The following is a 17,101-nucleotide window of genomic DNA, read 5'->3' as shown; positions in this document are numbered from 1 at the left end:
AGCAAGTTATATCCTAACGTTCATCTCTATACCAGAAATAACATACTAAAATTTCGTAAGAAATGGAACAAATTTACCCGTTCAATCGAATAAAAAATAGCTTGCCCTTTTCCCCCAATTTCTTCTTCTCCAACGCCGCTGAAAACCCTTCTCTCCCTTTCAGCTTTTTGGCGTGCTTCTCTCTCTCTCTCTCGGGTAGGGTTGCCAACCCGATCCGCAACGGGTAGGGTAGGGTGCGGGTAGGGTTCTCGTGCGGGTCGGATAGGGTGCGGGTTGAGCTTCAACCCTACCCGACCAACCCGCACTCTATATATGTTTATATTATATACTTATATAAAAATATGTTTTAAGTGGATGTTGAATCAAAAACCTCTCACTAAATGCAAAAGATCCTTAGCCACTAAAAGAAAATCATTAATTGATAATTTAATATATTTTTTTACATAAAAATCAGTTATATTTTAAATTATCATCAAGTTATATAATAATGTTGTATATTTTTTGTAACCCGCGAGTAGGGTCAGGTACCCGCAGGTTAAGAGCGGATAGGGTTAGGGTTGGGATATTCTCAATCCGCGAATAAGGTAGGGTTGAGCTTATATAAGAATCTCAACCTGCAGGTAAGATTAGGGTTGAATCCAAACCCTACTCTACCCTACCCATTGCCACCCCTAGTCTCGTGCTTCCCGTGTCTAATAGTCACTTTATTTCTTTCTTTTCTTGTTTCAAAAGTTGTGGGTCCCACTTGAGATTAGGGACCCACCAACAGTAGAGGACACGAGTAGATATGCTATAGCTGACAAAAATTGACAAGCAAAGTCATTATCTTCTCTCCATCCAGCTCGTCGTTAAGCTGAGTTCACAATAAATCCACTTTGCTTGCTTCAACTTCTGGTGGAAACTCAGGAACCTAACTGGTACTTGTTCAGTCTTCGCTCTCTATTTCTATGTTCCTAATTATCCATATTGTTCAAATAATGTTTCTTATTAACATACCCCTTTTCTATAACGAATCTAATATTTGATCAACGACCAATCTTGTATCTTTTGTAATTAGAATTATTGTCAAAATTCAGATTTTTTTACAATCAAGAATAGTAATTTAATTAATTATATAAAACCTATGTATAAATAAGACAAAAGCATGGAATGTTGATGATGTGTAGAGATCGAAGGAGGCATGGGTTGGAGATGTTGGTGTGTGGTTCTGGTTGTTCTTCTTCTTCAACCCGTCATAGATTCTGCTTCTGCGAGCTCTATTGTTAAGAACCTACCGGGTTATGACGCCCATCTTCCATTCAACCTTGAAACCGGGTCAGTACTTATAATTTATTTCAAGTGATTATCATAATAAGAAAGTATCGAGCCAACATTTTTATTAAAATTTATTCGGCATTTAATCATTAAAAAAATATATATAATATAATTATATATTATTAATTGTAATTTTATATTATTAAAAATATTAATAATAATTAAGTAATAACTATAAATTATAAAATTTTATTAATTTCTGTATTACAAATTTAGTGTGCTAATAGTGTTATATTTGTCCCTGTTTTGCAATACTTTTTCAAATTTTTCTTATATTTTTAGAATAAAAAAAAGAATATAATAAATTTATCTTTTAATATATATTAAAAAATTACTTTTAAAAGAATAAGTTCACATTTTTAATACAAAATTGGTGACAATTATAAGATATTCATCAAATATTGAATTAGTTTGAGAAAATTACCTACTCAATTTTAATGAACTGATCCAATTTTTCTATCGATATTTAATTTATAATTTATTTTGGTGATCCAATTTTACTTTATTTCATAATTAAAATGTCAATGTTTAAACCGTTTATAATAAAAATAATAAATAATTTATTTTTAAAATATATTAAAAAATAATACAAATATTATTTCTAAGTGAGATGAACAAATTATATTTATGACAATACAGAAAATTGACGATATGTTAAGTAGCTATACATTTGGATTTTTTAAAATAAATAAAATAAATATAAAATTTACATATATAGACAAAAATTTATGTTTTTCTGAGAGGACGATCATAGACGACATAATATATAATAAAAAAAGAGGAGTGCTACACATACAAGTCATTTTTGTTTACAAATTTTACAAGTTTGGTCTAACACACGCGTTACTGAATTATCTTCGCGTGTTTCATCTTTGTTTCCTTTTTTACGAAAAAAAAGAAGAGACACAGAGAAAGAAGAAGAGGCACAAAAAAACGTGAAAACAGCATGAATATAAATGACTTGTATGATTTATATGGAAAAGCGTTCACTCTTTGCCTTCGATCTCCTTCTATTTTTTTCGATTTTCATGGTTTCTGAAATCAAGCTTTGAAATTGTTTTGAAGATGATGGACTTCAGAAATACACCCGAACGATTACAAAAATACACCCAAACGATTACAGAAATACATCCAAAGGATTACAGAAATACACCCAAACAGTTACAGAAATAAACCAAACGATTACAGAAATACACCCAAAAAATTTAAGAAATACACCCAAAGAATTTAAGAAATACACCCAATATAGGGGGAGACAGTATATTTCTTTTTGAAATCTTTTAATGTTTTGCTGGTTAAGGATTAGGTACATGACAGAGACAATCTATAAAAAAAATCTAGAAGAACAGTAAAACAATACCTTGAATAATGTTTTTTTCGTTTTTTCTGGTGATTTTGATGAAGGAGAAAGAGAAAACGAAAAGAGAAAAAGAAATTTCAATAAAAAAAGAGGGAGGAAGAGGTGGTGTTGATGACGATGATAATGAGAAAGAGAAATTACGAAAAAGAAGAAAAAGAGACACGGAGAAAGAAGAAGAAGAAAAAAGAGGCACAAAAAAAATGTGAAACAGCGTGAATATAAATGACTTATATGACTTGTATTGAAAATCACTTGTACGTGGAGAATTACTCATTAAAAAAAACATAAATTTCTCTTAGCGTATCTATGTAAATTTTATATTTATTTTGAAAAATCCAAATGTATAACCACTTAACTTACGTTAATTTTCGGTATCGTCGTAAATATAATTTGTTCATCTCACCTAGAAATAATATTTGTATTACGTTCTTCACTCTGAATTAGGTTGTCAATGGGTAGGGTAGGGTAGGGTTTGGATTCTACCCTAATCTTACCTGCGGGTTGAAAATTTTATTAAAACTCTATCATATCCTATCCGTGGGTTGAGAATCTCTCAACCCCTAACTCTATCCACTCCCTAAAATTCTAAACTCTATCCTACCCTACCCTACCTGCAAAAATATCAAATTTTTTCAAAGTAAATATAAAATTCAATTATTTCAAGTTTTATACTTATTAATAACATAAAAAATAAAAAAACTAATACTTTAAATTATTAAATTAACTAATTAGTTTAGTGGTTGTTCACTTATTGTAAGTCATTACATAAGAAAAGTTGTGGGTTTTACTCTCACTTCCTTCGTTATATACCTATTTTTTAATAAAATATATATTATATATGAAATGCGGGTAGGATAGGATACGGGTTTGGATAACCTATCCTACTCGAACAGATTGGACCGAATTGGATACCCGCGAATAGGGTATGAATTGTCGGCCCTACCCATATCTTGTAACAATCCAATTTTTCAATAAACTGATTTTTGGGCTTTATATACTTTAATTCGCAAAAATCTGCGTGATACACTTTGCCCTAGATTAACTAGCCGGATCCGAATCTACAATAAAAATATAATAATAAAATATTATTAAAAAATTAACAAATTGGTCAAAAAATCAAAGATGATATTTTAACGAATTCAAAATTCAACCCACCACAAAAATTATTACCAGTATATTTTGAATAGTGTAAAAGAAATAGAATAAACTAGAGAATATTCTAAAGTAAAATTATGATATCAGGATTATTTATATTGATATATTAAATATTTGATCTGAAAAAATATATCTATATTTAATAATTATGATATTAGTACATGCAAAATTTTTTTGGAAATTTATCTTGTGTGCAATGAAAATTCGTGTTTTAAATTTTTACACGTATTTTGTTAACCGTACAAACAAAATATATCCATAATTATTTTGTTTTTTATACCAATAAAATATGTAATAAAGACGAAAAATATAATTATTTTTAAGTGTGTATATATTCGTAAATATTATATTTATTTTATTATAAATAAAAAATTCTCTATTGTGATCCTAAATTGTTTGATGCAAATCTTTTTTTGTTTAAAACAAAGAAATATAGGTCATGGGTGCAAATATTCAAGTCATTTTGTGTGTGTAGATATGTAGGGGTTGGGGAGGACGAAGCTGTGCAATTATTTTACTTGTTTGTGGAATCTGAAAGAAATCCTTTATTTGATCCACTTCTGCTGTGGTTTGTTGGAGGTCCTGGTTGCTCTGCATTTTCTGCATTCTTTTTCGAAAATGGTAAGTCACTTCGATTAAATTAGTATTTTTTTTAGTTAATAATATTAAAAAAATATAGCGAATGAGTTAGAACTTAAATGTCATAGTCTTTTCATACTTAATTAAGAGTTTGTGGGTTCGAGTCTCCTATTTTTGGTAAAAAAAAATATATATATATTAAAAGAATATAAATTTTTTTAAATTGTATCAATTTTATTTTGATATTATAGATTATGACACAAAAAAAATTTATAAAATCAAACTATTTTTATAAAAAAATTGTAAAAAATAAAAATTTTTGTCAACTTAGAAGATTAAGGTTTTTGTATATAAAAAATCAAATAATAAGATTTTTAATTATTATTTTCATATGAAAGAGTTTAATTTTTTACTAATAATTAATTTTAATATTTGTTATCTAAAACTTGAAAGAATTTAGTTATTTAATTGTTTATATTTGATTAGGTGTTAAATTTGTTGCACAAATAAAAATAATTAATTTTCATACTTGTTATTTAAAAATGATATTTTTCTCTTTTTCTATATATAAAAATATAATTAGATATTAGTATAAAAAAATTATATCAATAGTTATAAAATTAACTCAATTTTTTTTAAAAAATAATTGAATTTTAATTCTAATTATTAATCACAAGATTAGTATTCTCCCTAAATTATATATAATAAGTATATGAAAAAAATAAAAATATAAATTAAAAAGATAATTGATGAAAATTTAAAACTAAATTTAACCAGGAACTAATTTATCCAATAACCCATAATTTAAAAAGTATTTATACACTTCATATTACGTTAAAGATAAAAAGTCTAAGTCCACTAACACAAAATCCAATCTACTAATTAAATGAATAAAATAAAAATATATATAATTAATTAAATATTTTAATATTTAAAAATATAAATTAATAACTGCAAAATAATCCTTATATTTCTCATGTTATGATTTGAAGTACGTATTATTTTTCTCTTTTAAAAAAAGATCCATTTTTAAATCTTGTGGTTGAGAAAAATAGTGTAAAAAAAAGATGAATACAAAAAATAAAAGACAATTTTTTTTTCTTCTTTTTTTTGGTAAGAATGAAATCAACAAGATAGTTAAATATGGTATAAAGACAATAATAATAATAATAAAAGACAATAAGGAGAATATAAGGGCTGGAAAGAAGACGAATGATGTTTGGAACACTGGAAATTTTTATTTTATTAGGACATAAGAACAAATACAGACTAATAAAAATTAATTTAATATTTGAAATCTAATATTAAATGATAAACAAGAATAAAGTATTAAAATTAAATAAAACATATAAAATAGAATAATTTTATATCATTTAAGTTTTTTTATTAATCAAATTTAATTAAATTGGTCTAACATAACAAAAATCAATTATAGCTAATATTATTCTAAGTTTTATTATTTAATTTGGTTGGACTTGATTCATAAAAGAACTTAAATACGTAAATTACTCATAAATAAAATAAAATAGATTGATTGAAATTGAATAGAAAGGAATTACTCTTCTTTTTATACAATTTTTTGATGTAGCAATACTCATGCAATCTCACTTATCCACACTATAATTTGGAATAAATTAAAATTAGAATATATATCTAAATAGGTTCCTAGAAAATTTGTGCTTATTTCGTCCCCCAAAAAACTTTATTATGTTGAGATACTTAAACTTTACAAAAATAAGATATATAAGTCATTCCGCCATCACACTTTTGAGAGTCTATTTGACCAAATAAAAATAACAGGTTTGACTAAGGTAAGAACTTATATATTTTACTTTTATAATATTCAAAAACCTCAATATAATAAAATTTTTTTGGGAATGAAAACGTCCGACATAAAATTTCTTAAGGACTTATTCGAATATATACTCTTAAAATTAAATGGAAAAAATTACTCTATCTTCTATTTAATTTTCCAATATCACAAGAAAGGAATTCGTTCAATCTTACTTGTCCACATTATACTTTTATCATGAGACCAAAAGAGCTTTTTCACTCCTCTAATCTCTCTCTTCTCTCTCTCTCGGCTATAATAATTTAAGAAGTATTTATACACCTCATATTAGGTTAACGATACTCTAAGCTCACTAATAACATAAAGTCTAATATATTAACTGAATAAATAAAATAAAAATATAAATAAAATTAAACTGAACATTTTAACACTTAAAAATATAAACTAATACCTATAAAATAATACTTGTATTTCTCATGTTATGATTAGGAAGAGAGAGAAAAAAAGAGTTAAAAACATTATGAAAATTTTCAATATATTAAAATAGAGTAAAGTATCATTTTTGTCTCCAACGTTTGGGGTAAATCCTATTTGTGTCCCTAACGTTTAAATCATCCTATTTGTATCTCTAACGTTTGTAAAAGTGATTCAATGTTATCCTGCCGTCAATTACACATCATGAACGCTTTAGTTTGAGTTTTAAAAATCTCTTCTTGAAGTTAGAATAGAAATGTCTGGGATAGAATCGATAATCCACTCCAAAAAATAGCTCATCAAAAGTTAAAACTAATTCCTACAACATTTACATAATTCACTTTTGTAAAATTAGTAAAGCTAATTTTAGAAAATATATAAATAAATAATAACTAAATAAAATGAGAGGTAATAAACAATCTTAGTTTATAACCTTAGAATTTTAATGGTTGAAAAAGAGAAAAATTATATACCTCTAATTGACGGATGGTTCATATTGAAGAGACTCACCTATAAATTGAGCTTTTCTTTAATTCATTTCAATCAAGTCATCCAGATAGAATAACATAATATTTCTTTGAGTAGTTTTCTCCTATATATAGAGAGAGTGTTATTGTAATCTCCTTGTGATAGAGAGAAGTTGTAATTCTCAAAGAAAGTTATTCCATTGTTTCCATATTTTATACAAATTTCTAATTTTTCATCTCTATATTTTGCTGTGTCATTTGTCTGGTACCTAACAGTGGTATCAGAGCCAAAGGTTGCTGATTAATATATTTTTTTTTCGCTGCGAGTTACCGTCTAAAAAAAAATGGCAGCAAAATATGAAATTCCGAAATTCAGTGGGAGTAATTTTTCCATATGAAAATTGAAGATAAAAACCATTATGAGAAAAGACAATTGCGTGACAGCAATTGAAGGTAGACCCACTGGAATTACAGATGAAAAATGGAAGGAGATGGACAACAATGCTGTTGTAAACTTACACTTGGCACTAGCTGATTCAGTTTTATCAAGTGTAGCAGAGAAAAAGACAGCAAAGGAAATTTGGGATGCTCTCACCAAATTATATGAAGTCAAGTCACTTCACAACAAGATATTCTTGAAGAGAAGACTTTATACTCTTCGAATGAGTGAATCCACACCGGCAACGGATTACATCAACAATCTAAATACGTTATTTTCCCAACTCTCATCGTTGGAATATACCATAGCGAAAAACGAATGTGCAGAGCTCTTACTTCAAAGTCTACCAGATTCATATGATCAGCTTATCATTAACTTAACTAATAATGTTTTGACTGGTTATCTTTCTTTTGATGACATGGCTGCTGCGGTTCTTGAAGAAGAATCTAGGCGCAAGAATAAGGAAGATAGATTAGAAAGCTCAAAACAAGCAGAGGCTTTGTTGATGACAAGAGGGAGATCAATGGAGCGTGGTTTCAGTGGGAGTCAAAGTAGACCAAAGTCACAAAGTAAGAAGCAGGTCAAATGCTACAATTGTGGTAAGAGAGGGCACTTCAAGAAAGATTGTTGGAATAAGAAGAGTATAGAGAAGGTTTCAGAAGGATCAAGTTCTCAAGGATGTGTTGCAAGTACCTCTGATGATGGAGAAATCCTGTATGGCGAAGCAACAATTGGTTCTAAAGGCAGTAAACAGCTCACTGATGTTTGGATTGTTGATTCAGGAGCAACATGGCACATGACTCCTCATCGTGATTGGTTTTGTACATATGAACCTGTCTCGGAAGGATCGGTATTTATGGGAAACGATCATGCCTTAGAAATTGTTGGAATGGGTACTGTCAAAATAAAAATGTTTGACGGTTCTATTCGTTCACTTCAAGGGGTAAGACACGTGAAAGGCTTGAAGAAGAATTTGTTGTCGATTGGACAATTGGATGAACTTGGATGCAAGACCCATATTGAAGGTGGGATCTTGAAAGTTGTTAAAGGAGCTCTTGTGGTAATAAAAGCAGAAAAAATTGCAGCAAATCTATACATGCTTATGGGAGATACTTTGCAAGAGGCAGAGGCATCAGTTGCTTCAACAAGCCAAGAAGAAATGACGATGATATGGCATTGCAAACTAGGCCACATGTCAGAACGATGCTTGAAGATTCTTGTAGAACGTAATCTCATTCCCGGGCTCAAATCGGTAAACTTACCATTTTGTAAGCACTGCGTTACAAGCAAACAACATAGATTGACGTTTGGTAGATCAACTGCTCGGAGCAAGCACATATTGGAGTTGATTCATTCTGATGTGTGGGAATCGCCGGAGATATCCCTAGGAGGAGCAAAATATCTTGTATCATTTATTGATGATTACTCTAGGAGGCTATGGGTGTACCCGATCAAGAAAAAGTCAGACGTGTTTGCGATGTTCAAAGAGTTCAAAGCAAAGTTAGAACTTGAATCTGGAAAGAAGATCAAGTGTTTAAGGACAGATAATGGAGGAGAATATGTCGATGGTGATTTCCTAACATTTTGCAAGCAAGCAGGTATTCAACGGCAATTCACAGTTGCATATACGCCTCAGCAAAATGGTGTAGCAGAGCGGATGAATAGGACTCTCCTAGAAAGAGCACGAGCTATGTTGCAAACTGCAGGTTTAGCCAAGTCTTTTTGGGCAGAAGCTGTTAAAACCGCTTGTTATGTGATAAATCGGTCACTATCAACTGCAATTGGGTTAAAGACACCAATGGAGATGTGGCAAGGTAAGCCACCTAATTATTCTTCTTTACATATATTTGGTTGTCCTGTGTACGTGATGTACAATTCCCAGGAAAGAACAAAGCTAGATCCAAAGTCTAGAAAATGTATATTCTTGGATTATACTGACGGAGTTAAGGGGTATCGCCTGTGGGATCCCACTGCCCGCAAGGTAGTTGTCAGTAGAGATGTAATATTTGCAGAAGATGAATTGCAAAAGGAACAAGAAAATGACAGCACTGTTAAAGAGATAACCACTGTTCAAATAGATGAAAAATGCAGAGAAGATGATCTTTTTGAAGTAGAACCACAGCACGAAGAACAAGAAGCAGAGGCCAATGACATAGAAGTTCGTCGATCCACTCGACAAAGAAGAACCCCATCATGGCACTCAAATTATGTTTTAACAAACCATGATGCATATTGTCTTTTGACAGAAGATGGAGAGCCAACAACTTTTATGGAGGCTATGCGCATTCCAGACGCTTCTATGTGGATGACAGCAATGCAAGAAGAAATTGAGGCATTACATAGAAACCATACCTGGAAACTTGTTGAACTTCCAGCAGGTCGGAAAGCCGTTGGTAACAAATGGGTTTACAAGATCAAACGAGATAGTAATGATCAGGTGGAACGATATCGTGCAAGATTGGTTGTCAAGGGATATGCTCAGAAAGAAGGTATTGACTTCAATGAAATATTTTCTCCGGTGGTGAGACTAACTACTATTAGAGTAGTTTTGGCTATGTGTGCTACATTTGATTTACATCTAGAGCAATTAGATGTAAAGACTGCTTTTCTTCATGGAGAACTTGAAGAAGAGATATATATGCTCCAACCAGAAGGTTTTGAAGAACAAGGAAAAGAAAACTTGGTTTGCAGGTTAACTAAATCTCTGTACGGTCTAAAGCAGGCGCCAAGGTGTTGGTACAAGAGATTTGATTCTTTCATTATTAGCCTTGGATACAACAGACTTAGTTCAAATCATTGTACTTATTACAAGAGGTCTGGTGATAATGATTTCATCATTCTACTGTTGTATGTGGATGACATGTTGGTGGTAGGTCCCAACAAAGATCAAATCCAAGAATTGAAGGCACAGTTGGCTAGGGAGTTTGATATGAAAGACTTGGGACCAGCAAACAAGATTTTAGGGATGCAAATTCACCGAGACAAAAAGGATAGGAAGATTTGGCTAATGCAAAAGAATTATTTGAAGAAGATCTTGCAACGCTTCAACATGCAAGAATGCAAGCCAATTTCAACCCCACTTCCTATTAATTTTAAATTATCCTCAAGTATGTGCCCTAGTAGTGAAGCAGAGAGGATGGAAATGTCTCGAGTACCGTATGCATCAGCAGTGGGAAGCCTTATGTATGCCATGATCTGTACAAGACCAGGTATCGCTCAAACAGTTGCGGTGGTAAGTCGATTCATGGCAGATCCGGGTAAAGAGCATTGGAATGTTGTTAAGAGGATCTTGAGATACATCAAAGGGACCTCGAATGTTGCATTATGTTTTGGAGGATCGAAATTCATTGTCAATGGATATGTCGACTCAGATTTTGCAGGTGATCTTGATAAACGAAAATCTACTACAGGATATGTATTTACACTTGCAGGAGGAGCTGTGAGCTGGCTATCTAAATTACAGACTGTTGTAGTTTTATCTACTACAGAAGCTGAATATATGGCAGCAACACAAGCATGCAAGGAAGCTATTTGGATCCAAAGGTTGATAGAAGAACTCGGGCACAAACAACAGAAGATTTCTGTGTATTGTGACAGTCAAAGTGCCTTGCACATTGCAAGGAATCCTGCCTTTCATTCAAGAACAAAACACATTGGAGTACAATATCACTTTGTTCGGGAAGTAGTAGAAGAAGGAAGTGTTGATATGCAGAAGATTCACACTAAAGATAACCTAGCAGATGCCATGACAAAACCAATCAACACAGAAAAGTTTGAATGGTGTAGATCCTCATACGGCCTAAGGAATACATGAGCAACATAAATTTTGAAAATTTATCAAAAATTAGCTTTAAGTGGGAGATTGTAAAATTAGTAAAGCTAATTTTAGAAAATATATAAATAAATAATAACTAAATAAAATGAGAGGTAATAAACAATCTTAGTTTATAACCTTAGAATTTTAATGGTTGAAAAAGAGAAAAATTATATACCTCTAATTGACGGATGGTTCATATTGAAGAGACTCACCTATAAATTGAGCTTTTCTTTAATTCATTTCAATCAAGTCATCCAGATAGAATAACATAATATTTATTTGAGTAGTTTTCTCCTATATATAGAGAGAGAAGTGTGTTCTCCTTTTGTCAAGAGAGAGTGTTATTGTAATCTCCTTGTGATAGAGAGAAGTTATAATTCTCAAAGAAAGTTATTCAATTGTTTCCATATTTTATACAAATTTCTAATTTTTCATCTCTATATTTTGCTGTGTCATTTGTCTGGTACCTAACAACTTTTTTAGGGACATAATTGAATCTAAACACAAATAGTGGGTATAATATTAAAATCGAACACATCCAAATGAGAACAATTGAAAAATATAATCTGATTTGTTAGTATAATTGATAATAGAATAACATTGAATCACTTTTATAAACATTAGGGATACAAATAGGACGATTTAAACGTTAGGGACACAAATAGGACTTATTCCAAACGTTGGAGACAAAAACGATACTTTACTCTACCAAAATACATGAAGGTCTAACTTTTTAAAAACTTATCTTGTGTGCAATGAAAATAGGTGAGCTAATTAATTTGCTAATAGGTTAACCATTTGCAGGACCTCTAAGAATGGATCGAAATATGAGTGGAAATATCCCAAAACTTGAGCTGAACCCATACTCATGGGCCCATATGTTGAACATGTTATACATAGATATCCCGGTGGGCACTGGATTTTCTTACTCAAAAACGCAACAAGGTTACTATAGCAGTGACACATTATGGGTTGAGCATACGTATGCTTTTCTACAAAAGGTAAAGAATTCTTATACATTGATACTTCATAAGAATGTACCTATGAAGCACGTACACTTCGCTAAGTTATCGTGTCTGTGTCGGATACATTTCAGACACGACATTTACTGACACTCGTCCGACACGCATATCTGCGGTGTCCAACCGTGTCTTAATAAAAAATAAAAAATTTTTCTCCGGACACGCCTGGACACACCTAAATACCATCACGTGTCCGCGTGTCCAGTCTTATTCTTAACATATATTCTTAAAATAAATTTATATATAGTATATATTATTATTTATTAAAATAAAAAATATTTTAAATACTTGATATAATTAAAATAAGACATTAAAAATAATTAAAAATTTTAATTTATATTTTAATATTAATAAAATATCAAAATATCATTACAATTTATCTAAAAAATACTTTATATTTTATATATATATGTGTGTCCCCGTGTCATGTAAGATTTTAAAATTCGCGTGTCGGCATGTTTCGTGTTGTGTCGTGTCCCGTGTCCGTTCATCATAGGAATGTACATAATTTGGCATCTATTTATAGCAGGATACGTTCATATGGATTTGGATCCTCTAAAGTTTGAATTTCACTTTAAAGAGTAAAGTGTGATCTTTCACCATTAATTTTATAGATGGAACCGAGAATAAATATAAAAGAGAAACTATTCAAAGATAGAATATCACACTTTACTCTCTAAAGTAAAATTCAAATTTTAGAGGATCCAAATTCATTCATATGGTAGGATCATCAATACTATGGTTGAATGGAAAGTTAAGGATGAATATAAAAAAAAAAATTAACTACTTTTTATTATGAAAAAATTAACGGTATACCTACAATTAAAATTTATTTGAAATATTAGAAATAAAATTTAATCATCTTAAATATTAGGAATAATTTTATAAAAAAAGTTAATTAATAAAATATAAAATTTATAAAAATGTGTAATATACTAATATGTAAAAAATTACTATTTTAAATAAATGTTACACATCTCGAGTATATAATTTCAAAAACTAATAAAAACACAAGACGGGTATTATGTATCCGAGACATGATATAAGTAGAGGAAAAAAAGAAATTAGTTGCACTTGCATCCAAGATATGACATAATTAGGTTGTTATATATAAATCGGGTGTTGAGTACTCGATATATGATCAGTTAAAAATTTACGCAAGTGTATCTAAGATATACATATAATTATCTAAGTGTCTCTGTATTTTAGATAACTACATAAAAAAAATTTATATAAAGATCTACTTGGCTCAATCATTAGTCACACTATATTCATCTTTCTACTCTATTTTCCTTATCTTTTTTTTTTATACACATGGCTAATAATCAATTTTTTTGTATGTGGTAATTTATTCCAATAAAATAATAAAAAACAGTGAAAAAGAATGATATTTAAGTACAATTTACCTGTGATGTTGTATACTTATTATATTAATTTTCTAGATGTACTAAAAAATGTCATATTGTACAACGTGGGGGCAATAAGTTACAAGGAAATTGGGAGAATTGCATATAAATTTCTATCAGCGCTGGCAAGTGGAGGGTTTATTAACATGACATTTTGTGTCGAAGATAACCAGCATGTGAGGATAATGCTCGACGTATATGTTAGACTAATGCCGCCACATGTGATGGAGTGGTATGCTACGGAGGCGTAGCCTTCATTCTACTACGCTACGCAAAGGTTACCTCATAATCACTGCCAATTGATGGTAACGACGAGACAGACAGAACTGAGCCTGCTGGTAAGGGTGGCGGGTCATAAGGGACCGATGGAAAGGACTCCCAAGGGGAGTTTGATTCCCTCGGATGAGACGTTTACTGAGGATTGGGAGGACGACTATTAGCAGCAGAGACCCTTTAGCCCCATTCAAGCAATAGGTGGCGATTGTAGACTGTCCCCTTCGGTCCTGCAGGAAGTCCTGGCAGGAGCAAGACTGATTCACTTTGCCAAACCTCGAGATAGTGTTTAAGAAGACGAGAATGAGTCTAATTCGGATTACATTGCCGAAACTGGGTCATTTAAAGAGAGTGATTCTTTTGAGGAATATGTGCCAGAAACTCTAATTAGTGGATGTGCTCGGTCTCTTCTTCCTCTTTTTGCCATTCAACAATTATCAGAAGTTCCAAGCTATTATTAGACTCTTAACTTGGATGCAATATAATTAGATGATTCTTTTAACCTTGGAGAAGGAGAAGATTACAACGTGGATGGCGGCATAGAATTTCGGATAGGCCATAAGTTTAGCAGTAAAGATGTTGTTCTCATGGCACTAAAAAATTACAGCATTCGAAAGAATGCTGAATACAGAATTTTGGAGTCAGATAGGCTGAAATAATACCATGGTCAATGCAAACAATTTTCTGCTGAGTATTCATGAAGTCTTATCACTTCAGCAAAATTCGAACTACTGCCCCATGTGAAATATGTGAAACCCTATTTACCCTGTTTCTAAGTCATGTCATTCTCAAACTAAAAATTTGCTTCCTATTCTCTGGTTGTTGGGAATTTTTTTGTGTAATTTGCAATCGGCTCATTATCTGTGTACAAACCAATAGTAAGCAATATCGTGGAGCATAATAGTGATCTAACTCCACGTAAGGTAGAAACTGCACGTCTCAAACTCCTATACCGCTCAACAAATGCAAAGAATAAGACATTATCAAACATAAAATCACTTAATTTTACTGTGTATCCGAACCTAATTTTTTTAATGTAAGATAGTAAAATATCTGACAGAAAATAGTGTCACACGTAGGGCTGGAAGTGAGTCAAGCCAGCTCATGAGCCAGCTTGAGCTCGACTCGTTAACAGCTCGATAAGCTAAGCTCGTGAGCTGGTGAGCCAAGCTTGAGCCTGAAATTGAGCTCATAAATTAAATGAGCCGAGCTTGAGCTTAGATAAGCTCAGCTCATTAGCTCGTGAGCTGGCTCGATATATATATATATATATATATATATATATATATATATATATATATATATATATATATATATATATATATATATATATATATATATATCTTAATTATTTAATATTTATATTTATTTTTTATATATAATTTTAATATAAGACATAAATAAAAAATTTATAATTTATTGATAGATAAACAATATATAAAATTGATCTTTTTAAATATTTTTAAAAATATATAAGTTATAATTTATTATTATAAAATTATAGATTATGTATCTATGTTTCTCTTATTTGAGCCAGCTCGTGAGCTTTTGGTGAGCCGAGTTTGAGCTTAAGAAATAAGCTCGATTGTTAACGAGTCGGGTCGTGAGCCAAGCTCAATTTTCGTGAGCCGAGCTTGAGCTTGGTCTAGCTCGGCTCAACTCGGCTCACTTCCAGCCTAGTCACACGACATGACAAGAAAAACTAAAGCCTCTATAAGAAATTAAGAATAGCAATAATCAGTATTTCTATACTGACATATAACAATACTAGCAATAACTAATTATACATATTAACCATAATGTAATTAAATATTAAAATTATGTAAATAAATAATTTTATTAAAAAATATTTTATTTTATGAATATAATCATATTACAACATTAATATTAATTAATAATATCCTAATATAATAAATATTCTGTTAAAATAAAACTTCATGTAAATTTTAAAAATTAATTAATCATATTCTAATGTTCTCTACTAACTAATTATCTTCTAACTAGTTTCATAATTTAATTAAAATATATATATATTTTATGAATATAATTATATAACAATATTTATATTAATTAGTAATATCCGAAGTATTCGGTAAAAAAAAAAAGAACTTTAATACTCTATACTAACTAATGGTCTTTTTACTAATTAAGTCCAACAATTTTAATTAATTAAACCAAAATAATCTAACAGGCCAATATTTTAATATGTCCCTTAACTACTTAGATCAAATTATTTTAACATGTCAACTAAAACTAAGTATTTTATCGATTTTTAGTAAATAGATGGTGGTTCGATTCTAATGGTCTGGGAGCGAAACCGATTCTTCTTTTGTAAGTACCAGTTTTTTATAAGTGCATTAAATGTTCTTGAATTAGATGAGTATTAAGAAAGGAAATGAGTTCAAAAAGTGCAAAAGGGTAAAAGAAGTGTAAAATAAAGGATTCGAAAAGTAAAATTGACTGAAAACAAAATGGTTTGCATTGAATTTTAAAGAAAGCGATAAAGATGCCTTTGATTAAATCGAAGGACTTTGGACACAGAAATTAAAGGTGTTGGAATGTAAATTTAAACATGAAAATTAAAGTTGTTTAAAAGATAAATTAAACATGAAAGGTAAAGTTTACTAAAAATCATAAATTGAAAGATAAAGACATGGAAGGAACCCTACAGAAATCAAACTCAAATGCAGACTCAGAAATTCGTTGAGATATGAGTGTGTTTGAGTGTATTTCTGAAAAGAAGTTCCAACCTTTATTTTCTAAAACTTACTAATATTTATAACTCACTTCCATAACCGGCCATTAATTACACGATGTTGCCTTGTATGCGAATTCCTAAGTAACCGTTTCCCCTCTTTTGCTAATGAGCGTTACCAGTAAATTCCTAACTCAGAGAAAGCCTTCGACTTCCCTACTCGTGTAACTGCTCGATTCTCCATTCGAAAGACTATCCGATTTTCATTCGAGTAATTGTTCGATTTGTTAAGGTATTGAAATTGAGTC

At 30.6% G+C, this 17,101-nt stretch overlaps 1 protein-coding gene across 7 annotated transcripts in view; it reads left to right on the top strand.

Annotated features, from left to right (window-relative positions):
• The first annotated feature begins 784 nt into the window (after nucleotides 1-784).
• The window catches only part of LOC112740840 (serine carboxypeptidase-like 13), a 30,777-nt gene continuing 14,460 nt past the window's right edge, over nucleotides 785-17,101 (top strand). For 4 of the 7 annotated variants that reach the window (XM_072213532.1, XM_025789491.3, XM_072213534.1 and 1 more), the window contains exons 1-4: nucleotides 785-917; nucleotides 1,167-1,314; nucleotides 4,305-4,450; nucleotides 12,202-12,398. In XM_072213532.1, the coding sequence (XP_072069633.1) occupies nucleotides 1,181-1,314; nucleotides 4,305-4,450; nucleotides 12,202-12,398 (477 nt within the window). In that variant the 5' untranslated portion in view covers nucleotides 785-917; nucleotides 1,167-1,180. Of the gene's footprint in view, nucleotides 918-1,143; nucleotides 1,315-4,304; nucleotides 4,451-12,186; nucleotides 12,399-17,101 lie in introns of all 7 variants that reach the window. The other 3 variants (XM_072213536.1, XM_072213531.1, XM_072213535.1) reach the window with 3 other exon arrangements.

The sequence above is a fragment of the Arachis hypogaea genome, chromosome 14 (assembly GCF_003086295.3).
Source record: "Arachis hypogaea cultivar Tifrunner chromosome 14, arahy.Tifrunner.gnm2.J5K5, whole genome shotgun sequence".
Classification (NCBI taxonomy): Eukaryota; Viridiplantae; Streptophyta; class Magnoliopsida; order Fabales; family Fabaceae; genus Arachis; species Arachis hypogaea.
Note: the sequence above shows the minus strand (reverse complement) of the source record. Positions and strands in the feature narration are given on the sequence as shown.